This window comes from Bison bison, unplaced genomic scaffold (genome assembly GCF_000754665.1).
Source record: "Bison bison bison isolate TAMUID 2011002044 unplaced genomic scaffold, Bison_UMD1.0 scf7180017864270, whole genome shotgun sequence".
NCBI lineage: Eukaryota > Metazoa > Chordata > Mammalia > Artiodactyla > Bovidae > Bison > Bison bison.
Window position 1 is genome coordinate 916578 of NW_011494842.1, and position 27263 is coordinate 943840.

Here is a 27263-nt window from a genome sequence, read left to right on the forward strand (position 1 = left end):
GTTTTCCTATTCTACTTACATTTCTTTAAAGTCTTATAAACTACCATAAAATTTTAAGAGATGAGCAGATTATGATAACAGTATTAATAAGTTGAAAAAAGTCATCCTTACTCTTCAATAGTTTTTCTACTTCTTAAAAATGAGGTATACCATTAGGTTAAAAAAAAAAAAAGAAAAGAATCCCCATATAACCGATTGGCTCAGGTTTTATGGAAGAGTTAAATTATATGGCCATAATTCTTCAGTGTATTCAATGACACCACATAATAATCAGATCATGTGTTTTTGCAGAAAGTTTCTGGTTAGTTTACACATTTCTACATCTAGCATACAGTTCCTGCCCTGAAACCATTCACCGCTTGGTTGAGGCAACAATGTGGACCCACATGGCAGTCCTGCAGCCACAGAAAGCAGCAATGACCCAGCTCCGTGTGGGTGACACAGGACACAAAGAGGCGGGAAGAGGGTTTATTTCCATAATCCCAAGAAGGACTGGAGCAGGAAGTCTGAACAGGTGGCTCCAGCTCAGGCTCTTTTCTCGTGAGACTGAGCCTTCAGTACATGTCATGACGCTTGCCAGGTCCAGAACACCGCTGAGGGGTGGGGACCCTGGGGGCTCTTTAGAGCTACTGCCCCATGACAAATGCATCCCCCGCCACCACCCTGCATGTGAGAGGCAAGACTGCACACAGGGAGGAGAGCTTGCCTGCAAGCAGTTCAGTACCCAGGCAGGGCCCAGAGTTGCTGCAGCGCAGCCTTGAGCAGAGCAGCAGGTAAAACCAACCTCCAAGTAGGAGGGGTGAGGCTGCGCCCCAGAGGCTGTACAAATGCATCAGTTAAGCACCATGGAACCTCGGAAGTGCTTTAAAAGTGCACCTACCTTATAGACTGACTCCGGATCCAACTGAGCCCCACCAAAACTGGATGATGAAGCAATAATATCCTGTTCTCGGACAGTCTTTTCTTCATCACTTATCTAGAAGGAAACATATGTCATTTAAAAATTAAAACTCTGCATTCAGTTTCAATAAAGTACTTCCTGTTCTAGCGAAGATTCTATACTGTTTTAAAACTCTCAAAACCCTGATATCTCAAATCATTCCTAATACAATTACTAGGTGATTTTATAATCATCAATGAAGCCAAAATACGGAAGAAAATTTAAATTCAATTTACTTTCAAATTTCTACTCTGCCAATTTCTGAGGACACATACCAAAAGAATAGTAGCAGAGAAACAGAAAGTATTATAATATGAAACAAAAGAAATTATAATAAAAATTAAGGTAATACAGACAAAAAAATGAACATTACCTCAATGTGGAGTTATGTTAATTTATTAAAATACCTATTTGAACTAAGAGTGGAATTTTCTAGCTACAGAAAACAATTTCAAATTTAAATAAAACACTAGTATTTGTAAGAACAACTACAGTCTATTATCTCTAATTATGGCTTTGAAAAAAAATACTGATAGATATGATGAGATAAAAATCGTAAACTTCTTTACAGAAAAAGAAAAGATCTACAGATGAAGACGAATTATAAAAGATAAACTGTGGGAAATTTTTGTATCATGTGACATCTCAGTTACTGTCAATAAACCCCAAGGTAGTAGGGCATAAATACTAATAATGCAAAAGTAAAACAAAGCCAAGATTCATATAACTGAAAATAATGAAAGTAAATTAAAATAATGGGATATTATTTTCTACCTATTAAAATGGAAAATGTTAAAATCCACAGGGTTGGAACAATCCTTGCATACAGTACTTTGACAATACACATAAATAAGCATTAAAGTACACTGATGCTAACAATTTCACTTCTAGAATTAATCAGAGAACAAATACACAAATTGGGAAATTTTCTTTCATCACAATGCTATTTATAATAATTTTTAAAAGCCTAATGCCCAGAACAGATGTTTGGTTAAAGTACAGTACAATGTGATGTTTAAGTAAAGCAAACCATCATATTCAGATCAGCTTCTCACAGAAATCAAAGAAAATACACTGATAGAAAATTTTAAAGCATCTTCTTTAAGGCACAGAAGATTAGTACATAGAGTTGGGCCCTCTTTAAGTGGGATATCATTAATAAGAGATGCTCCTGCTCTAACGCTGCAGGTCATTAGAGAAATCCCAAGCGTTGAACTTGTTTTAAGGTCACCCCTGATTCAAAGGCCCCAGACATCTGACAGAAGCAAACTCAAATCCTCTCTGAGCAAAGTACATCCGCAGCATGCCTCAAAGGATTTTTGCAAACACATTTGCAAATACTGTACCAAGCACACTGTATTTTATAACAAGGCAAACAGTAAAACATCACTTCATGAGCAAAAACAAAAAGATTCATTAAGTACATAGATAACAACTATGTGAAGATTATAAAAGACAAGGATAATGATATCTGCATGAATGAGAAAGTGTAAAAAGTGATTGGACAAAGTGGCAGAGACAAAAAGAGACTATCAGACGGGTGGCCTAGTGGTAAAGACGCAGCGCTTTCCCTGCCATGGCCTCGCGTTCAACCCCTGGTCAGGGAACTGAGATCCCGCAAACCTCACGGCAAGGCCAAAAAAAAAGGTATGAGAAAAGAGAGGCTTTTATTTTGGCTAATTCTGGTGAAGCAACTTCAAAGCAACTCTGCCACAACAGGTAGACTGTCTCTCCTCTCTTGAACCCAGGAGAAGTGAGGAGGGGGCACCGGAAGCTAATCAGTCTTGGTAGGGATCTGCAGCGCAGCATCCAGAGATCTCAGATTCTGGATGGAAATAAACAGTATCCTGACCAGCTGTACCCACAGACTAATGAAAGGAGTAAATAAAAACCTTTCCCAACAAAGATACAATTCTCCTAAGGCTCAATACACTCCTCCAATCAATCTCTAGCACACAGAGAAAACAAACACACAAGGAAACAAGGCTCCATGAATGGAAACCAGACTGGTAAAACCAAAAGAAAAGTGTAAGAACTGGAAAACAAAAAACAAAACTGGCTTTATTTATAGATTATATGAGTAGAATCCTTAGAAAATTCAAAGAATCCACAAATAAATTATTAGACCTATTTACCTAATTAAGCAAGGTTTCTAGATACAATGTCATATACAGAAAAACTAATTATATTTCTACCTGCCAACAGCTAAGCTTAAAAATGGATTTTTTTTTAAAAACTATCATTTATAACATCCATTGGATCACTGAAAAAGCAAGAGAGATTAAGAAAAAACTCTACTTCTGCTTTACTGATTACACCAAAGCCCTTGACTATGTGGATCACAACAAACTGGAAAATTCTTCAGGAGATGGGAATACCAGATCACCTGACCTGCCTCCTGAGAAATCTGTATGCAGGTCAAGAAGCAACAGTTAAAACTAGATATGGAACAATAGACTGGTTCCAAATCGGGAAAGGAGTATGAAAAGGCTGTATATTGTTACCCTGCTTATTTAACTTACATGGAGAGTACATCATGTGAAATGCTGGACTGAATGAAGCACAAGCTGGAATCAAGATTACCAGGAGAAATAGCAATAACCTCAGATAAGCATATGACACCACCTTTACGGCTGAAAGAGAAGAACTAAAGAGTCTCTTGATGAAAGTGAAAAAGGAGAGCGAAAACGTTGGCTTAAAACTCACAATCAGAAAACTAAAATCATGGCATCCGGTCCCATCACTTCATGGCAAATAGATGGAAACAATGGAAACAGTGACAGACTTTATTTTGGGGGGCTCCAAAATCACTGCAGATGGTGACTGCAGCCATGAAATTAAAAGACGTTTGCTCCTTGGAACAAAAGCTATGATCAACCCACATAGCATTTTAAAAAGCAGAGACATTACTTTGCCAACAAAGGTCCTTGTAGTCAAAGCTATGGTTTTTCCAGTAGTCACGTATGGATGTGAGAGTTGGGACTAAAGAAAGCAGAGCACCAAAGAATTGATGCTTTTGAACTGTGGTGTTGGAGAAGACTCTTGAGAGTCCCTTGGACTGCAAGAAGATCCAACCAGTCCATCCTAAAGGAAATCAGTCCTGAATATTCATTGGAAGGACTGATGCTAAGGCTGAAACTCCAATACTTTGGCCACCTGATGTGAAGAACTAACTCACTAGAAAAGACCCTGATGCTGGGAAAGACTGAAGTTGGGAGGAGAAGGGGATGACAGAAGATGAGACGGTTGGATGGCATCACCAACTCAAGGGACATGAGTTTGAGTACGTTCCGGGAGTTGGTGATGGAGGGGGAGGCCTGGCATGCTGCCGTCGATGGCGTCGCAAAGAGTCGGACATGACTGAGCAACTGAACTGAACTGAACTATTCATAACAGGATTAAAAATAGTAACAAAATAAATTTAACAAAGGATATGTAAGACTCCAGAAAAAAACTATAAAACCTAACTGGAGAAAACCTAAATAACAGAGAGACATATAAACATGCACCAGAAGAAATAATACTGTACCAATTCTCCTCAAATTAACCTGAAGATTCAATATGCTCTCAAGCAAAATCACAACAGCTTATGTGTCTGTGTTGCTTCTAGAATATACAGGGACAGACAGTGCCAAGGAAAGCCAAAACAGAAAAATAACAAAGTAAGAAACTGACAGAGGAGACACGGCAAAAGGGAACAAGAAATGTGTACATCCTCATGATACTCATTATTAAGTGATTTCCAGTTTAAATATAAAAATACATCAAATACGTGCAATGAATACTTACTAATTTGAAATTATATAAAAATTTAATATACATGCCTGTTCTTCCCACCATTAATGGGGATAATCATAAGCGACTCTATGGATTTTTTTTTTTGCCCAAATGGTTTTCACAGGATCTGGCAATACTGAAGTTGACACCAAATGTGTTAATCAATCATGTCCCTTTTACAATCACTTATTACAGCAGCAAAGAGTTAGGGAACTCTGAACATATAGATGTTGGTCATAATAATATCTGGGATTTTAACTGAACAAATTCCACAGCAATATAAGCACCACTAATACTTCACCACCACTAATCCAAAACTGGGAAAAGAGTATGTCAAAACTATATATTGTCACCCTCTTATTTAACTTATTTGCAGAGTATGTCATGCAAAATGCCAGGCTGAAATCAAGATTGCCAGGAAAAACATCAATAACCTCAGATATGCAGATGACACGACCCTAATGGCAGAAAGTGTCTTGATGGAAGTGAGAAAGGAGAGTGAAAAAGCTGGCTTAAAATTCAACATTCAAAAAACCAAGATCATGGCATCCAGTCCCATCTGGTCCCATCACTTCACGGCAAATAGATAGGGAAACAATGGAAACTGTGACAGACTCTGTTTTCTTGGGTCCAAAATCACTGTGGACGGTGACTGCAGCCATGATATTAAGACACTTGCTCCTTGGAAGAAAAGCTATGACAAACCTAGTTAGTTAGTGTTAGTCGCTCAGTCGTGTCCAACTCTTTGCAACCTCCATGGACAGCAGTCCACAAGACTCCTCTCTCTGTCCACAAAATTCTCCGGGCAAGAATACTGGAATGGGTTGCCATTCCCTTCTCCAGGGGATCTGCCTAATCCAGGTCTCAAACCTGGGTCTCCTACATTGCAGGCGGATTCTCTACTGTCTGACAAAAGGCATGTTGCCTCTCCGTTGGCGAATCAAACCCCAGTCTCCTGAGTGACAGGCAAGGATACTCAACACTGTACTAACAAAAGCAGAGACATCATTTTGCTGACAAAGGTCCATACAGTAAAGCTATGGTTTTTACTGTAATTATGTACGGATGTGAGAGTTGAACCATAAAGAAGGCTGAGCACCGAAGAGCTGATATTTTCGAACTGTGGTGCTGGAGAAGACTCTTGAGAATCCCTTGGACTGCAAGGAGATCAACCCAGTCAATCCTAAAGGAAATCAACCCTCAATATTCACGGGAAGGACTGATGCTGAAGCTCCAAAACTTTGGTCACCTGAAGTGAAGAGCTGACTCACTGGAAAAGACCCTGCTGCTGGGAAAGATTGAAGGCAAGAGGAGAAGGAAGAGGATTAGATGGCTGGATGGCATCACCGACTCAATGGAGATGAGTTTTACCAAACTCTGGGAGGTAGTGAAGGACAGAGGAGCCTTGCATGCTATAGTCCGTGGAGTTACAAAGAGTTGGACATGACTTAGTGATTCGATAAAGATGTTTTGGTTTAACTCTGGCATATAATTTGAATTGAGACTGGCATATAATTTGAATTGAGACTCACAGGAGTCTAATGTATTTCTGTACACTAATAACTATCAGAAAGAGAAATCAGGCAAATCCCATTTTGCATCAAAATAAAGATAATATCTGGAAATAAATTTAACCCAGGAGGCTAAAGACCTGTACTCTGAAAACAGTAAGACAGTGATGAAAGAAAAGGAAGACAATATAAGCAATTGGAAATACATTAGATGATCATGGAATGAAAGAATAAATATTATTAAAATGTCCACAACACTCCCAAAAATCTACAGTCAATGCAATTCCTATCAAAATACCAAAAAATACCAAAATGCCAAGAATAGCATTTTTCACAGAACTAGAGCAGTCCTAAACAGTCCTAACTAGAATAAGCCCTAAAATTTGTGTGGAGTCACAAAAGACCTCAAACAGCCAAAGCAATCTTGAGAAAGAAAAAAAAAAAAAAAATTGGAATAAATATCACGCTCCTGATTTCCAACTGTACTACAAAGCTACAGTAATCAAAATAATATGGTACTGCCAGAAAAGCAAACAGATCACCAGAACAAAATGCAGAGTCAGAAATAAGCCCACACTTTTCTGATCAATTAATTTACGACAAAGGAGCCAAAAATTTACAACAGGGGAAAGACAGTCTCTTCAATAAATGGTGTTGGGAAAACTGGACAACTACATACAAAAGAATGAAATGGCCATTTTCTAACACCACCATCAGTTTATTAAAAAAATAAACTGAAAATGGGTTAAAGACTTTAATGTAAGACCTGAAAGCATAAAACCCCTTACATTCCTATACACTGACAATGAAAAAAACAGAAAGAGAAATTAAGGAAACAATCCCATTCACCCTTGCAAGAAAAAGAATAAAATACTTAGGAATAAATATACCTGCACAAACAAAAGACCTATATATAGAAAACTATAAAACACTGATGAAAGAAATCAAAGATTACACAAATAGATGGAGAAATAAACTATGTTCGTGGATTGGAAGACTCAATATACTGAAAATGAGTATACTACCCAAAGCAATCTACACATTCAACGCAATCCCTGTCAAGATACCAATGGTATTTTTCACAGAACTAGAACAAATAATTTCACAATTTGTATGGAAATACAAAAAAACCTCAAATAGCCAAAACAATCTTGAGAAAGAAGAATGGAACTGAAGGAATTAACCTTCCTGACTTCAGACTATACTACAAAGCTACAGTCACCAAGACAGTATGATACTGGCACAAAGACAAAATATAGATCAATGGAACAAAATAAAAAGCCCAAAGATAAATTCACGCACCTATGGACACCTTATCTTTGACAAAGGAGGCAAAAATATACAACGGAGAAAAGACAATCTCTTTAACAAGTGGTGCTGGGAAAACTGGTCAGTCACCTGTAAAAGACTTTCTAACACCATACACAAAAATAAACTCAAAGTGGATTAAAGATCTAAATGTAAGACCAGAAACTATAAAACTTTCCTCTTAAGAGGAAAACACAGGCAGAACACTAGCTGACATAAATCACTGCAAGATACTCTATGACCCACCCCCCAGAGTAATGGAAATAAAAACAAAAATAAACAAATGGGACCTAATTAAACCTAAAAGCTTTTGCATAAAAGAAAACTATAAACAAGGAAGAAAAAAATAGCAAATGAAACAATTGACAAAGAATTAATCTCCAAAATACACAAGCAGCTCATGCAGCTCAATACCAGAAAAATAAACAACCAATCAAAAAGTAGGCCAAAGAACTAAACAGGTATTTCTCCAAAGAAGACATACAGATGGCTAACAAACACATGAAAAGATGCTCAACATCACTCATTATAAGAGAAATGCAAATCAAAATCACAATGAGGTACTATCTCATGCAGGTCAGAATGGCTGCCATCAAGTCTACAAACAAATGCTGGAGAGGGTGTGGAGAAAAGGGAACCCTCTTACACTGCTGGGAATGCAAACTAGTACAGCCACTATGAAGAAGAGTGCAGAGGTTCCTTAAAAAACTGACAACAGAACTGCCGTATGACCCAGCAATCCCACTGCTGATCAAACACACCAAGGAGACCAGAACTGAGAGAGACATGTGTGCCCCAATGTCCGCTGCAACACTGTTTACACTGGCTAGGACATGGAAGCAACCTAGATGTCCATCAGCAGATGAATGGATAAGGAAGTTGTGGTACATATACACGATGGAATATTACTCAGCTATAAAAAAAGAACACAATTGAGTCAGTCTAATGAGATGGATAAAACTGGAGCCTATTACACAGACTGAAGTAAGTTAGAAAGAAAAACATCAATATAGTATATTAATATATATATTCGGAATTTAGAAAGACCCTATATGCAAGACAGCAAAAGAGACACAGAAGTAAAGAACAGACTTTTGGACTCTGTGGGAGAAGGCGAGGGTGGAATGATTTGAGGGAATATCATTGAAACATGTATATTACCATACGAGAAATAGATGATCAGTGCAAGTTCAATGCATGAAGCAGGGCAGTCAAAGCTGGTGCACTGGGACAACCCAGAGGGATGGGGTGGGGAGGGAGGTGGAGAGGGGTTCAGGATGGTGGGACACATGCACACCCATGGCTAATTCATGTCAATGTATGGCAAAACCCACAATATTTTAAAGTAATTAGCCTCCAATTTAAAAATTAATTTAAAAAAAACCTCCCAGAAGAGAACACAGGCAGTATGCTCTCTGACAGTCTTGGCAATTTTTTTTGGATCTGTCATCCCAGGCAAAAAAAACAAAAGTAAACATGAACACGTGGGACTACATCAAACCAAAAAGCTTTTACAGAACAAGAAAAACTATCAACAAAACAAAAAGACTGCTTATTAAATGGGAGAAGATATTTGTAAATTATAACTGATAAGTGGTTAATATCCAAAATATATGAACAATTCATATAACTTAATGTCAAAAAACAATTTGATTAAAAACTGGGGGGACTTCCCTGGTGGTCCAGTGGCTAAGACTCTGTGCTCCCAATACAGGGGGCTGGTGTTCAATCCCTCATCAGGGAACTAGATCCCACACGCCATAACTATGAGTTTGCATTCCATAACTAAGACTGAGAGCAGCCAAATAAATAAACGGATTTATAAAAAGAAAAACAAAACAAAAATGGGCAGACGAACCAAATAGATACTTCTTCCAAAGAAGACAAATAGATGGCCAACAGGCACATGAAAAGATGCTGAACATCATTACTCACCGGGGAAAGGCAAATCGAAACCAGAGATATTACTTCACACCTGTCAGAAAGGTTATTATCAAAAACATGACAAATAATACACTGTTGGTGGAGACGCAAACTGGTGCAGCCACTATGGGAAACAGTATGGAGATTCCTTAAAAAACTGAAAATAAACCTTCTGTAAAATACATCAATTCTACCCATGGGTATTTATTTATCCAAAGAAAACAAAAACACTTAACTCAAAAGATACGTGCACCCCCATGTTCAATGCAGCATTATTTACAACAGCCAAGATATGGAAGCAATCCAAGTGCCTACTGACAGACAAAAGGAGAAAGAAGATGTGGTGCATATATACACAATGGAATATTACTCAGCCATGAACAACATCTTTCTACTGTGACAACATGGATGGATCTAGAGTGTATTGTGCTAAGTGAAATAAGTCAGAGAAAAACAAATACCATATGATCTAACTTATATGTGGAATCTAAAAACCAAAACAAAAGAACAAACACAGAACAGAAACAGACTCATCAATACAGAGAATGAACTAGTTTTTGCCAGAGGGGTGCAGGATAGGGCAAAGGGCAAATAGGTGAAGGTAATTAAAAGGAACAAACTTCTACTTAAGTCATGACGATACCATGTACCGCACAGGGAATATAGTCAATACTACTGTAATGACTTCGTATGGTGACAGATGGTAAGTAGACGCATAGGGGTCATCACTTTGTAATGTACACAATGAATCATTATGTTGTGTAACTGACACTAACATGACACTGTGAGTCAACTATATTTCAAGTAAATAAATAAATAAAGTGAAATGCCTCCTGAAAATAAACTGGTTTCTAAGAACTTGTCATTTTATTAAACTAACACAGGACTGGTCTTTAGGGGGGTGTACAAAATAAGTAATAAAGTTAGCTAGGCTATCACTACAGCACCTTACAATCAAGGTGTATTATGCCTCCCAAATTAACATCTTCCTGAAAAGAAGTATGTAACAAATTGCTCTAAATAAAACTGCATTTCCAGAATGACTTACTTTTTTATTCCAGGGGTGCTTCACCTTCAGTCTGGTTAACTGTCAACCAGCAAAGACCCTGAACATTTGAGCCCTAAAGTTTTCTTTCCACCACTACTCACAATCCCCCACCTTAACCTCTATTTTCCACAACTACCCACCAAATACTAAGTACTTGAATGTTTCAAATGGTATACGGGGTAGTGGTATAATCTTTTTTCAGGCAAAAAATTACACAGGGCTCTAATAGTTTTGATAAAGTTATATTTCCCTATTTTATAATAATGTTGTTTTACATGCTCCTTAGTAACAGAATTAAGGATTTGGGCCGTGGTATCTTTTTCTTTTTGGTATTCTTCATCAAACCATAGAATAGGGAGACCAGGCTCCCTCTGCCAGGGCTCCTGAAAGGCTCAGGAGTTTTGCTGCTGGAGCTGCAAATGCCCCTACACTGAACAAGCAGGTGGTGGAGGCTGGCTGTGTAGACTGCCCTCTGCTCACCCGTGCAGAGTCCCTCTCTGAGGGGGTTACACAACCGCTACCTGCTGCACTCACAAGCAGTCACACAACTTGCCAGTGAAATATGAGCAGAGGTGACACATGTCACTCCCAAGCCAATGCTTTACAAACATGTGATTAACTGGGTTCTCTCCTTCCTCCATCACAGCAACTGGCGAAGTTCCAAACAAAGACTGCTTAATCCACCTGAGTCACGGCACGCAAATGACACAGGGAAGGGCCACCAATGGCCCACAGGAGACGCAGAGCAGGAACAAGAAACAAACCTTTTAGCAGTCTCTGAGGCCTGGGGTCATTGGCTAACACAGCACCACCTATCTTGACTGACCAGTCATCTCCCTCCTCTCTGAATCACACATTTTCATCAATAAATTATCTTGAGCACGTAATTCCAGTACGTTTATAAATTACATATACATATCACTGTACATTAGGTACTGAAAACATGTCCGTCCACCCCCCTAAAATGTAAAAGGAATGATATTAAAAATGTATAAGTTGTATTACTTACATCCTTCCCACACTCTCAAATGATCATCTTGGGCACGCCACTTTGAAACCACTAGGCTATTATCCTGGCTGCTAAAGCAAAGAGATAAACAAATGCTTCCCAGAGATTTATTCTATAAACTTTCAATCATCAATATTCATTCATGTTAATAAACAGTTTGGCCAGTTTTCTCCTTGAATCCACATAGTTCTCTCAAGCCCTGGTCCTTAAACATGGCTATACCTCAGATTCACAGTGGAGCTTTTCAAAATTACAGATCCTTCATACCACTTAGACCTACAGGTTGAAGCACAGAGGTGTATATTTCTTTAAAAGGTCCTTTAATGACTCTGAAACATACCACTAGTCTAAAACAGTAAATACCAGGGAAGGAATCTTCTTTGCTAAAATAAATTTATCACGTTCTAGAAATACTGCCATCAATTCTAGCATTTGATTTTTTTGTGTGTAGAATTCACTCATTCTGAAACACTGAGGACCTACTATGTACCAAACACAATTTCCAGCAGATGGAATCCAGCTATTAAATAAGCAAAAAAAAACAAAAAAACAAAAAACGGTGCTTTCATGCAGCTTATATTTTAATGGGGTGACTCAGAAAATAATAAACTATCAGGTTGTGATCAATGGTGAAAATAAAGCAAAGGGATGTGCTCCAGATGGGACGGATTTATACTTCAGCTGGGTAGTCAATTAAAGCCTCTCAGGAGAAGTGACACTTAATTGACAACCTGAATGACAAGAGCATCCGAAGCAGAGGTAACAGCTCGTGCTGAAGTGATGGAGAGAAAGAAGCCTAGTGGGCGAGACGAATGGGAGACCATGAAGCAGGGGCCGGAGTGGGGCAGACAGGGCCCAAGGCCAGGACAGGCCTTTGTGCTAACAACGGTGCACTACGCTGAAATTTGAGGCAGAGGAAAGCTCAGATCTGATTTACCCCAAGATTTTAAGCTTGCTCTGGTGCTGAATGGAGAAGGGATTGTGTTGTAAGGAACTGTATGAGGGAGAAGGCGCTCTACCAGCAGTCGGCAATAGGCAAAAGACACAGGCCTCAAAGAGGAAAAACAAAAGTGGGCAGAGCTGAGGCGTGTTTGGGAGGTAGCAGGGCTGACAGGCTGCAGATCGAGGGGTAGAGAGACAGACTCCCAGGTGTGGGCTTCAGCCACGGAACAAACGGGGACACCACTTACTGACTCATCTTTTTCTTGATCCGCATCCTCCACTACCATTTATAGTTTGTCTCTACACATACTTATCACACGTGCCTTGTTGCAAGTCACCTCAAATCCTTTGAGGGAAGGGGCATGACATCAGTCAGTTCAGTTCAGTCACTCAACCGTGTCCGACTCTTTTCGACCCTATGAATCACAGCACGCCAGGCCTCCCTGTCCATCACCAACTCCCGGAGTTCACTCAAACTCATGTCCATCGAGCCGGTGATGCCATCCAGCCATCTCATCCTCTGTCGTCCCCTTCTCCTCCTGCCCCCAATCCCTCCCAGCATCAGAGTCTTTTCCAATGAGTCACTCTTTGCATGAGGTGGCCAAAGTACTGGAGTTTCAGCTTTAGCATCAGTCCTTCCAAGGAACACCCAGGGCTGATCTTTAGAATGGACTGGTTGGATCTCCTTGCAGTCCAAGGGACTCTCAAGAGTCTTCTCCAACACCACAGTTCAAAAGCATCAATTCTTCAGCGCTCAGCTTTCCTCACAGTCCAACTCTCACACCCATACATGACCACAAGAAAAACCATAGCCTTGACTAGACGGACCTTTGTTGGCAAAGTAATGTCTCTGCTTTTTAATATGCTATCTAGGTTGGTCATAACTTTCCTTCCAAGGAGTAAGCATTTTTTAATTTCATGGCTGCAATCACCAATAAATACAAATCAATGATTTTAAGTACCCGTTTTTCATAAAATGGAACGTATCTATATAGCAGGTAAAAAGTAATAATCCAACAATATTAAAACTTCTAGTTTTATTAATATTAAATATTAATATTTAGGTATTATTTACTACAAAATTAACTTAAAATATTGATAGTAAAAACCAAATTGAAACAATGGGAAGACTGCTTAAAGTATCCAGTATATAATAAAACAATTAGGAATCATTTATAATGAAGTTAACAATTTGTGGGAAAAGCAATTATCATGATGTTAATAGTTATCACTGTTTTTAATAAATATTGGTCCTACACGGATAGTAAACATTGTGATCTATGGAGGGCATGCATTTCCCAAACGCCTTGTGACCCAATCATTACCCCTACTGTAGGGACTGAGGATGGTGGCAAACGCCTTGACTCTCCCACTGAGAGCTGAGATCTATTGGCCTCCCCGTGACTGGGCTGGCCTGGGCCTGCCTGACCACCAGAGCATGGAACGGGGTGCCATGCCCCTCCAGGCTGCACCTCTGAGGGACTGATAGCTTCCATCTCCTGGAGTCCTGGGCCACCAGGAAAGAAGTCCACCTCTTCACCTGCAGGATGCCATGGAGAGGATCCCAGCACTGCCCAGCCTTCTAGAAGTCCTCACCCAGCACAAGGCATGTGTGAAGCTGTCCTGGACATCCTAGACCAGACTGGCTCATGGAGCCCCATATGACACCATGTGAAGCAGAAGAAATCTGCTGTTGAGCCCAGTCTGAACCCCTGACCCTCAAAATTGTGAGATATAATAAAATGGAATTGTTTTAAAACCGTAGGATTAGGCTATGGTTTTAAGTTTTAATGTTAGTTTTCAGAATTGTTGTTTTAAGCTTGTTGACAAATGTTACGTAGTAATAAATAACCGGGCTTCCCTGGTGGCTCAGATGGTAAAGAATCTACCAGCAATGCTGGAAACCCTGGTTCGATCTCTGGGTTGGGAAGATCCCTTGGAGAAGGAAATGGCTACCCGCTCCTGTATTCTTGCCTGGAAAAGCCCAGACAGAGGGGCATGGCTACTACAGTCCATGGGGTCGCAAAGAGTCGGACATGACTGAGCTACTAACCAGAACACTTATCTACCTAAAATAAAAGTTCATTTAAAACATTTTTTTTAACTTACAATCTAATTCTTATAAAATACTTCCTTCATTTAAACATCCAGAAGAGAATCAAATAAAGGGAAGTATGAAAAAAATTAAACTGTTAATAACTGGTAAATCTCTAGGGGAAATCTCCACTTACAAATTATCTGTCATTCATTTATAGTTGCCCAAAACATATAAAGTTAGAAAAATGAATAATAATTTAATATCCTGTCATTCTAATTAGTATGTTGATGTCTCAGTAACTTTGCTAACATGATCCATGTAAAAATCAATCATCTGGTTATTTCATTAATGCCCTTTTCTTTAATAGCATAGGCACATCTGGAATACACTAAAATTTATACCAAAAAGGAAAGATTAATCACTTACACTTAAGCACATTTCTTCTCCCCTAGAAATCAAGCCTCTTAAAAAAAAAAGCTGGGTAATTTATACAAGACTTCTTTAAGTATCCTAAATAAAAGAGCACTCAGTCCTGAGTTGGGCATAACAAGCCTAGACACACACGCAAGCAGCTCAGTCTGAGAGGAAGTATCAGGAAAGTATTCCACCCACCCCACCCCACCCAGCAACGCTCCTGCAGCACCTTCCAGGAGGGGACAGTGCCAACAGGTGACATGAAGAAAAGTAAGGTGCTACTTGTAAGCAGTGTTACTCAACCACAGCAAAAGCTTATGAAAAACAAGTTGACTCCACCAACAGTAACACTGGAAAGCAGCAGTGACTCAGAGGAGAAGGTGAGGTGCCCTCCCGCCACTGCAGCAGGAGGGCAGACACTCCTGGAGGCCCAGCGCATCCCCAAGCCTGGGGGGCGGGGGTGGGACACACACCGGAGGGCTGCCAGGTGAGGGGCGGAACAGCCTCCCAATGGCCCGGGGGCAGGATGCCCAAGGCCCGGCGCTCAGCCTCTCACAGGAGAGGTGTGCAGACAGAGAGGTGGCACGTGCCACCGTGGAAGACAGGTGACGGGGGTCCACTCCAGGCAACTCCGGGCACCAGCCTTCAGAGATCAGCACAGCGACCGCTCACTCCAACAGCCGCAGATACACCCGAAAGGCACCAATGGCACCACTGGGCCGTGGCTTTGGCGGAGGTTTACGGATCATCACTAACAGGGCAGCCAGGCAGCTCTCACCATCAAACACTGAGGTTTATTATGAACAGCTTGATGCCACTGAAAGGCCAGAAACCCAGGAAGTCACATGGAGCACAGAAGACAGAAGAAAGTCACTCCCAGTTAATCAACCTCAATTAATCGATCAATCTCGCTTGCTCTCTCTCACACACACACACTCCACCCCAGATCTGAATTGAAAAGCAGGACTCAACAGTGGCCACTTTATGGGCTGAGTCACTCCTAGGCTGGTGCGGTCTAGGAAAATGCCAGTAAATATAGAAAAATATAAAGTAGAGTAACAATGAGTAAACAACACATTGTGTAATAAATAACGCTGAGTACACAGAAAGCAATGCTAAGAAAATTTATTTAAAAATTCATCTCTAATCCTGAGACCAAATGTAAAAATATATTACAAAAGACAATGGGTTAAATATAAAAATACTGAACCTTAGTGAAATAAGTGGCAGAGAAAAATCAGATTATATTATTCCACCCCAGTCCAGTTCAGTTCAGTCACTCAGTCGTGTCCAACTCTTTGCAACCCCATGGACTGCAGCACGCCAGGCCTCCTTGTCCATCACCAACTCCCGAAGTTTACTCAAACTCATGTCCATTGAGTCAGTGATGCCATCCAACCATCTCATCCTCTGTCGTCCCCTTCTCCTCCTGCCTTCAATCTTTCCCAGCACTGGGGTCTTTTCTAATGAGAGTTCTTTGCATCAGGCAGCCAAAGTATCGGAGTTACAGCTTCAGCATCAGTCCTTCCAATGAATATTCAGGACTGATTTCCTATAGGATGGACTGGTTGGATCTCCTTGCAGTCCAAGGGACTCTCAAGAGTCTTCTCCAACACCACAGTTCAAAAGCATCAATTCTTCAGCGCTCAGCTTTCTATATAATCCAACTCTCACATCCATGCATGACTACTGGAAAAACCATAGCCTTGACTAGATGGACCTTTGTTGGCAAAGAAATGTCTCTGCTTTTTAACATGCTATCTGGGTTGATCATAGCTTTCCTTCCAAGGAGCAAACGTCTTTTAATTTCATGACTGCAGTCACCATCTGCAGTGATTTTGAAGCCTGAGAAAATAAAGTCTGTCACTGTTTCCACTGTTTCCCCATCTATTTGCCATCCCCAACCAACGGGCTAAAAAAGCCTGAGTCAGAAACCTAGAGCCAGAATTGAAACAGCTTTGACCAAAGTCCTCAATGAATCTCTTGCACGATTATCTTCACATATGTCCCTTGTCCTTGCCCTTAGTACCCAAATTCAGGCCCTCCAGAGACCTCACCGTTCTCCCAGTCCCTCTTATCTCTTTCACCCGGTCCTCTACAAGCCCCCCACTTTTGGCATACCCACTCTGAGCTCACGCCAAAACATCTCCCACTGTGCCATCCTAACCAGCTGCCTACTCCCTTCCCAGGGGTTCCTGCTCCACCTAAGTCAACACAGACTTACCCCTCTCCCCCGACTCTAGCCAGCACCTCCACACATCACTCGAGGCCCCAAAAGCATCAGCCCTCCCCATGAAGACCCCGTCCCAGTTCTCATAGGACTTAGGGTTTTTCAGGATGTGGGATTTTCAGGGCTAAAACCAGGAGAGACAGAATCCAAATCCAAACTTTGTTGACCCAGTATCAGCTCCCTTCTTGCCACTGTCCAAAGTGCCTCTCATATCCACGTGAAGACCAGAACATTTCAGGTTCATGGTCCCAGCCCACTGCCCACCACCCCTCCACTTCAGCAGCCCACAGCCCACACACTCTCCCCAGCCAGACGCTTCACCCACCACTCATGGCCCATCGTGCCCACTCCACACAGTCCGTGGGCTCATCAAAGCCTAGTTTATCCCAGGTCTTGAAGCTCATCCTGGTTTCCATTTTCAACCCCCAGGTACTCTGTTCTCCAATGATACCAGCCTATACGATTCCGTGGCACCATGACTTTCATCACTTTGATTTTGCACGTATTTTCTAGATCTGAAATGTCCTTCCATACCCTGCTTTTCTACAGTAAAATGGCTATGCAGGTAACATTATCTACACAGAGTTTCCCCCAATTTCATCAACAAGTTACTCTCTTTTCTGTGCTTGAACATGCAGTGCTACAGCATTTACACACTGTATCACAAGCATGTGTGTATCTTCCTCACCATAACATGAACCCAAGCAAAGACACAGGGGCTTCCCCTGTGGCTCAGCAGTAAAGAATTCGTCTGCAGTGCAGAAAACGCGGGAGATGCGTGTTCAATCCCTGGGTGGGGAAGATCCCCTGGAGGAGGGCATGGCAATGCACTCCAGTATTCTTGCTGGGCAAATCCCATGGACAGAGGCGCCTACTGGGCTACGGTCCATGGGGTCACAAAGAGTTGGACACGACTGAAGCAAATGAGCACACATACACAAGCGGAGATAAATGTGTTATATTTATTTTTATATTCCCAGCTTCTGTCATAATAACCTGGTAAAATGTTTACCGACTAGAATATACAAACTACAAGAGGTGACGATGTTCAAAATGAAGAAATACAGAAAAAGAGAATAAATATTCTGTATAGTAAAATTTCAAATGACTAAAAATTTTTGACAGCATATAATAAAATAATTCATCACATGATAAAAACAGATAACTCACACAAGAGGTCCTAAGAATTCACAAAAAACATGTTCAATTTTCACAGTAATCAAAGACTACTCAAGAGGTTACTACAGTAGACCAATGAGCAACAGTAAGGTAATCTAAGAATTAGGACACTGTGATAGAAATGGAAGAAAAAGATAAGCAGTAAGAAAGATGGAAAGGAAACCCCCAGAAATGAAAGACACAGGATCATGCCAGGTGAAAGCATGAGTAGTGCCTTTAATAAGGTACTTATTAGAGTCACGGTTTTCCTAACACAGTAAGAGTGGTCCTCTCTGCACCCAGCCTGCACAGAGGCTGCTCAGCCCTCGCCAGGGGAGGCAGTGTGTACATCTGCAACAGCCAGGGAGCTAACAGAGGCTCCTGGCTCCAGCCCTGGGCCATTAGTCAGTTTCTGATTTCTTAAGTTACTCAGATCTACTTCCCACTGAAAACAATGAAAAATACTGGATAAACCATTAAAAAATAATTAGTTTAAAGAAAGTGAAAGGGAAGTCACTCAGTAGTGTCCGACTCCTAGTGACCCCATGGACTGTAGCCCACCAGACTCCTCTGTCTATGGACTTTTCCAGGCAAGAGTACTGGAGTGGGTTGCCATTTCCTTCTCCAGGGGATCTTCCCAACCAGGGGTCGAACCCGGGTCTCCCACATTGCAGACAGACGCTTTACCATCTGAGCCATAAGAGCACTAAAAAATTGACAGAACAAGGGAAACTGCCAAGCCAAATTTGAGGACACCTGAAACCCAGGAGAACCAATGCTACTTTTGCCCTGAGGGCATTAGCCATCTGCTTCTGCTCAGAACCACAGCCTCAAGGACCAAGGTGGCAAAAGTCAAGATTAACGCCCGAGGACCATGGCCTCCTGAAGGAGACCCTAACCCTCCCAAAGGACAACACCCCAGGGGAAGAATGAACTAGCATGACTAACCATCCCTCCCCCAACGACTCGAGAATAAAGAGCAGGCTCTCAAGGCATCAGACAAAGAGGAGAAGAAAAAGCCAGGAACACAGTCTTGAGAAGCTGTGGCCACTCCAGGCCAGGCAACATGCCACGCACACAGCCAGAGCGCACACAGGCCCAGGAGGAACGGTGCTAAGATGACTCAACAAGAGTCGCCAACTGGTGACACCCCAGGACTGTCAGAGGCCACACACTGCCTCTCAGTGAGCACACTCACCCTCAGAACACCAGAATCGTGTACGGGCAACAACCAGGCATAGAAAACCAGGCTTATGGAAAGCAAGGCAACACAAGTTAGAGATAAGCACAACCTGTAACACTTAGAAAAGAGAATAACAAATTTTCAAATATCAGCAAGGAACAAGAATCTATAAAAACTAACAACATTTCTTTAGAAGAACTTCAAGAAACTACAATAGCCAAAATTTAAAACACAATGGAGGGACTCCCCTGATGGTCCAGTGGTTGGGAATCCGTCTGCCAAGGCAAGGGACAGGATTCGATCCTCAGTCACAGAGCTAAGACCCTACATGCTGAAGGGCAACTAAGCCTGCAGGCTGAAACCACTGAGCCCACACGCCGCAGAGGAAGTCACTGCCGCAGTAACAGACCCACATAGACCCACGTGCTGCAACTAAAACCTGATGCAGTCAAATAAATAAACATTAAACAACCAAACACATGACAGCAAAACAGACAAAGCAGGACCAAGAGATAACAAACTGGGAAGTTGTTCAGGAGAAATCTGTAATTCAGCAGAGATAATGATTTAAAAAAGGAAAAGGCAGAGATGAGAATGAGACGTGAAGGACTGGCTAAGAAGGTCTCCAATACATTAACTGGAATCCCAGACAGAAAGGAGAAAGAATGAATGGAGGGAAATTTTAAATTAGTATAACCGAGAATGTCCAGAATTAGTGTTAGACCCCAATCTACAGATCCAAGAAACCTAGAGAAACTCTAACAGGATAAATTAAAGAATTTCACTCCTAGCCGAACTGAAAAAGTTTAAATTAAACAGAAGTGAATCAAACAGTATTTTAAAAGCATACAATAAGCAGGCTGGTGATCTGACCCTCAAAGGAGCAACAGTTAGTCCACCAGCTGACTTCTCAGCAGCCAAAGAAGAAGCCAGAAGACAGCAGAGTCATATATTTTCAATGTGTTAAAAGTATCTGCCAACAAAGAATTCTTCATCCAGCAAAAATATCCTTCAACAGAAAACAATGCAATCTCCTTTCTTGTTTTTGTTTGGATGAGAGGCATAGTCATTCAAACAAAAGAATAATAATAAAACCTAAGAAATTGTACTTTACCTCAAACTAGTACAACATGAGAACAGCTTAACATTTATGGGAAGAATAATATTTAATGCTTTCCTGTATATATCTTATATATACAATCACACATTTTCTATTATTATTAACTGGTTACTTATATAATTGTGTCATGGTTCTTCAACAGATCAGAAGACCCAAGGGTCAGGAACCATTTACAGGCTTCAGTGGGTGGCCCTCCTACATACTTACAATCACTGTGCCTAGTTTGAGAAATATTTACTGGCTGCTGACTTAGTCAATAGTTCAGGACTGAATACCTACCATCACAATTTATTTTCACCCAATTATACGTGGAATTTTATTTCAATGGTTTGACATAAGATATTAGATTAAAAATTGCTCTGATTTTACATTACTATACTTTATAATCAATAAATATTTTAAAGCAAAATTTTAATAAATGCCAAGAAGACTTCACAACTAAAGCAATCTGAAGTGTGTTCCCCTTCTCCAGTTTTCCTGTGAACTAAGTTAATCAAGTATATGAAATCTGTAACTGTTTCTTTAATTCCAAACTATTTATTTCAAGAACCCAGTAAACTGGCAGAATGCCTATACCTTCACATGGCTTTCTATTACTGAGCTTCAAATTTGCCACTTTATGACATCTCCTTATGTTATCTTCTGCAATAACCTTTTGGTGCTCAATTAAAGGCCTCTAAACTCAATCTTTGTTGAGGCTCCAACTGGCAAATGTCTCCCAAAAAAAAACAAAGGAAAGTAATTTTCCTTCCCACTTTTACAATGTAGCCCAGTAGAAAATTGTTCAACTTTACTTAGTTCTAAGTTTTTTTTTTTAAACTCTGCAACATTTTGGACATTTTCAAGGTCACTGGAAAAGAGGCAGCCAAACTCATTCACAAAAGATGGGATAAGACGAAAGCTTTCCAATGTAACCAGCTAACAGTCAGATATTATAAAAATAAGGCTTTACTTTTGTCTGGGGAGGAAATGATGAAGCCTGCTTACAGTCCATACAGACTAGCAATAAAGTCATGTTCATTCAAGCAAATGGAGAATGAATAAAAGGAGGAGAAAATAAGGTCAGAAAAAGAAAATGAGTTGTTATAAGCTATGGGATATCAAATCTCGGAAATTCAGTAAAAACTAAGTTGTGCATGCTCAGTCGTGTCCAACTCTTTGTGACCCCGTGCACACCAGGCTCCCCTGTCCATGGGTTTTCTCAGGTAAGAATACTGGAGTATGTTGCCATTTCCTTCTCCAAGGGATCTTCACAACCCAGGGATCGAACCCATGTCTCCTGAGTCTCCTGCATTTCAGGAAGATTCCTTACCTCTTGAGCCACTAGGGCTTCCCTTTTGTAAGTTAGGTGTTATTACATTTATATGTTTATCATGTATTCTAAATTCAAGCAGACAGTAGAATGTGCTGTGCTGTGCTTAGCGGCTCAGTCATGTTCAACTCTTTGCAACCCCATGGTCTGTAGCCTGCCAGGCTCCTCTGTCCACAGGGATTCTCCAGGCAAGAATACTGGAGTGGGTTGCCATGCCCTCCTCCAGGGTATCTTCCCAACCCAGGAATCAAACTGGGGTCTCTTGCATTGCAGGCGGATTCTTTAGCAGCTGAGCTACCAGGGAAGCCCAGAAAGTAGAACAGTAGGTACTTTTAGTGCCTGAGTGAAGGAAAAGGAGGTGTCTATTCCAAGAGATGCTCAGATACATACGTTTGTAACTGAAAATTTTAGAAATCAGCTTTAATGGCTTTGAAAAAGGGGTTCTAATTGGTGACCCAACTCAACAACTTTCATTCCTCAGAAAATTACCAGACATTTGAGGCTGCAGCGGGCATGGAAAACCCCCGTCAGAGCTTCTCTGCCATCTCCTTTCTGCCTTCTTATCTTTTTAAGATTCAGATGAAATACCATTAGCTCAGTGATCCCCTCCTAGATTAATCCAGCCCACAACACCACCTTCTTTACTTTTTCACAACTTTTACTGACAGCATCAGACATTTCACCTTGTTCTATCTCCTTAAAAGTCCCTTCTTCCTCTCCCCACTATAAACATATTAATGCAAATCTTCCATCACACACTGCTGGATATATATAAAGCCTTTATTAAATACTGGTTACAAACTAATATAAAGGATTTCTAGGTAGGATAGACTCAGCAGTGAATTCTGGCAGCTAAGGGAATTATCTTACAAACAAGTTTGCCTTGCAAGCACATTTCTTATAAACTGTGTGTGAATCTGCAGACCCTGGTAGGAAAGGAGCTGTGCAGTCAAGTCCTCTCAGGTCACCAGCTGACGCTGAAAGAGACACAGACACATGTTCCCCAGCATCTCCACACACGTGCCTGCAGACAGACGCTGCTCACCATGATCGTACTTCCAAGTCGTCCCCGGGTATCTCTCTTCCCAACTCACAGTTCATCCCTCATTACAGTCCTACAAGCACTCCATCTGGACTCAAGTACATGAAATACGGATTCAAACACAGGAAAAGCCGTGACACAACTAAGAGAGCATGTGTATCTTCAGGAATATCCCGTCTCCAGTTCTCCAGGCTGCAACGCTGCAGCATACAGGAAGCACCCTGCCCACACCACCCAGGGACCTCGTCTGGGCTCAGTCAGTTCACAGCTCTCCTGCTCCTCCACGTCAGAAATACGAGGAAAGACCTCATGTCAGCCCTGAGGAGCCTGTGATACTAACATAACCCTTCGTGTTACAGACATTATTCTTGCAATACTGTAAGTACATATCTCATCAACACAGTCTCCCTCCAAAGCCTGAACTCGCTCAACTAAATGGAGCCATTTTCACTCTGTATGTCCTCAAAATTGCAAGAAGAGACAGAACACACTGAATTCATACCTTATATTGCTCTCTGTAATAAACCTGACACTGATCTTTTATTCAAAACATCAGTCACTTGGCTCCTTAACTGCATTTTCCTTGCTACTGTTAGTTTAAAATTACCCCCAAAAAAGGCAAAATTATTAACTATTAACTTTATAGAAATAAAGAAGACAGTCTTTGAAACTTACAAGAGAATATTATGCTATACTTCATTCACTTTGTTTCTCACATTGAGTAAGAGTATTACAACCCCAAAGTGGTACAGCTTAAGGGATCCAGAGAATTAAGCAGCAAATTCAAATAGTTGTTTGTGTTTGTATTCATCTACAATTCTCTGGTTCCTTAAGCAAAGTGTTATAATGGCAGCAAATGTGTCTGTCAACATACAGAAAGAGGTTTTATTAGATCTCAACTATCCTACTTCCCTGGAATTATGGAATAGTTTTTAAACATACTTTCAGTTTTTCAGTACGAAATAATTTCAATACATTTTCCACACAAATTAAAGGCTCTCTCTTACATACTGTAATCCAAATTACATAATATGAAGAGCTAGACAAGGCATTAAAGGCTGAAAGAAAACAGGAAAGTAGCAGTTGTTGTTGTTGCTGTTCAGTCGCTCACTTATTTCCAACTCTTTACGATCCCATGGCTGCAGCTGCAGCCTGCCAAGCTTCCCTGTCCTTCACCATCTCCCAGAGTTTGCTCAAATTAATGTCCATTGAGTCGGTGATGCCATCCAACCATCTCATCCTCTGTCATCCCCTTCTCCACCTATCTCCAATCTTTCCCAGCATCAAGTTCTTTTCTAATGAGTCAGGTCTTCACATAAGGTGGCCAAAGTATTGGAGCTTCAGCTTCAGCATCAGTCCTTCCAGTGAATATTCAGGATCGATTTCCTTTAGGATTGTCTAATTTGATCTCCTTACAAACCAAGGAATTCTCAAGGAAACAGGAAAGTAAAAATCTACAACCATTTCAAAACAGGGTACACAAAAATCAAGGAGCTGTTATAGTATGTTGTCTACAGTAACTTTCAATAATTTATGAATGCCCCTTTCTATTTAACAAAGTGCTTTTAAATCCCCCACAGCACCTGAACAGTTCAGTTCAGTCGCTCAGTCGTGTCTGACTCTGCAACCCCACGGACTGCAGCACGCCAGGCTTCCCTGTCCATCACCAACTCCAGGAGCTTACTCAAATTCATGTCCAGGGGGTCCATGATGCCTTCCAACCATCTCACCCTCTGTCATCCCCTTCTCCTCCTGCCTTCATCTTCTCCAGCATCAGAATCTTTTCCAATGAGTCAGCTCTTCACATCAGGTAGCCAAAGTACTGGAGCTTCAGCTTCAGCATCAGACCTTCCAATGAATATTCAGGGTTGATCTCCTTTAGGATGGACTGATTTGAACTCCTTGCAGTCCAAGGGACTTTCAAGAGTCTTCTCCAACAACACAGTTCAAAAGCATAAATTCTTCAGCACTTAGGATTCTTAATGATACAATTCTCACATACATACATGATTACTGAGAAACACATAGCTGTGATTAGATGGATGTTTGTCAACAAAGTAATGTCTCTGCTTTTAAATACTCTGTCTTGGTTTGTCATGGTTTTTCTTCCAAGGAGCAAGTGTCTTTTAATTTCATGGCTGCAGTCACCATCTGCAGTGATTTAGGAGCCCAAGAAAATAAAGTCTGTCATTGTTTCCATTTTTTCCACATCTATTTGCCATTAAGTGATGGAACCAGATGCCATGATTTTAGTTTATTGAATGTTGAGTTTTAAGCCAACTTTTTTCACTCTCCTCTTTCACTTTCATCAAGAGGCTCTTTAGTTCTTCACTTTCTGCCTTAAGAGTGCTGTCATCTGCAAATCTGAAGTTTTTGATATTTCTCCCGGCAATCTTGATTCCAGTTTATGCTTCATTGAGGCAGGCATTTCACATTTTGTACTCTAAGTTCAGTTCAGTTCAGTCGCTCAGATGTCTCCAACTCTTTGCAACCCCCATGAATCGCAGCACGCCAGGCCTCCCTGTCCATCACCAACTCCCGGAGTTCACTCAAACTCATGTCCATCGAGTCAGTGATGCCATCCAGCCATCTCATCCTCTGTTGTCCCCTTCTCCTCCTGCCCCCAATCCCTCCCAGCATCAGAGTCTTTTCCAATGAGTCAACTCTTCGCATGAGGTGGCCAAAGGACTGGAGTTTCAGCTTTAGCATCAGTCCTTCCAAAGAAATCCCAGGGCTGATCTCCTTTAGAATGTACTGGTTGGATCTCCTTGTAGTCCAAGGGACTCTCAAGAGTCTTCTCCAACACCACAGTTCAAAAGCATCAATTCTTCGGCGCTCAGCTTTCTTCACAGTCCAACTCTCACATCCATACATGGCCACTGGAAAAACCATAGCCTTGACAAGATGGACCTTTGTTGGCAAAGTAATGTACTCTACATATAAGTTAAATAAGTAGGGGGACAATATACAGCCTTGATATTCTCCTTTCCAGATTTGGAACCAGTCCATTGTTCTAAGTCCTGCATAGAGATTTCTCAGGAAGCAGGTAAGGGTTCTGGTATTTCCATCTCTTGAAGAATTTTCCACAGTTGTGATCCACACAGTCAAAAGCTTTAATATAGTCAATGAAGCAGAAGTGCATGCATTTCTGTAATTATCTTGCTTTTTCTATGATCCAACTGATGTTGGCAATTTGATCTCTGGTTCCTCTGCATTTTATAAATCCAGCTTGAACATCTGGAAGTTCTCGATTACGTACTGTTGAAGCCTTGCTTCAACAGAGAATTTTGAGCATTACTTTGCTAGCATAGAAATAAGTGCAACTGCTGTGGTAGTTCACACATTCTCTGGCACTGCCTTGCTTTGGGATTGGAATGAAAACTGACCTTTTCAAGTCCTGTGGCCACTGCTGAGTTTTCCAAATTTGCTGATATATTAAATGCAGCACTTTCCCAGCATCATCTTTTAGGAATTGATATAGCTCAATGGGAATTCCATCCCCTCCACTAGCTTTGTTTGCAGTGATGCTTCCTGAAGCCCACTTGACTTTGCACTCTAGGATGTCTGGCTCCAGGTGAGTGAAGACACCATCATGGATATCTGGGTCATGAAGATCTTTTTTGTACAGTTCTTCTGTGTATTCTTGCCACCTCTTCTTAATATCTTCTGCTTCTGTTTGGTCCATAATGTTTCTGTCTTTTATTGTGCCCATCTTTGCATGAAGTGTTCCCTTGATATCTCTGATTTTCTTGAAGAGATCTCTAGTCTTTCCCATTCTACTGTTTTCCTCTATATCCTTGCACTGATTACTGCAGAAGGCTTTCTTATCTCTCCTTGCTATTCTTTGGAACTCTGAATTCAAATGGGTATATCTTTCCTTTTCTCCTTTGCTTTTCACTTCTCTTTTCTCAGCTTTTTGTAAGGCCTCCTCAGACAACCGTTTTGCCTTTTTACATTTCTTTTTCTTGGGGATGGTTTTCATCACCATCTCCTGTACAATGTTATGAACCTCCATCCAGAGTTCTTCAGGCACTCTGTCCTTTAGATCTAATCCCTTGAATCTATTTGTCACTTCCATTGTATCATCATAACGGATTTGATTTAGGTCATACCTGAATGGTCTTCACGATCCAGATAATCACGATGGTGTGATCACTGACCTAGAGCCAGACATCCTGGAATGTGAAGTCAAGTGGGCCTTAGAAAGCATCACTACGAACAAAGCTAGTGGAGGTGATGGAATTCCAGTTGAGCTATTCCAAATCCTGAAAGATGATGCTGGGAAAGTGCTGCACTCAATATGCCAGC

At 41.0% G+C, this 27263-nt stretch overlaps 1 protein-coding gene across 1 annotated transcript in view; it reads right to left on the reverse strand.

Moving 5' to 3' along the window:
- The window catches only part of PRIM2 (primase, DNA, polypeptide 2 (58kDa)), a 346489-nt gene that overhangs the window by 273698 nt on the left and 45528 nt on the right, over window positions 1-27263 (reverse strand). The window contains exon 6 of the mRNA XM_010848522.1: window positions 881-976. Coding sequence (XP_010846824.1) covers window positions 881-976 — 96 coding nt within the window. The remainder of the gene's footprint in view (window positions 1-880; window positions 977-27263) is intronic.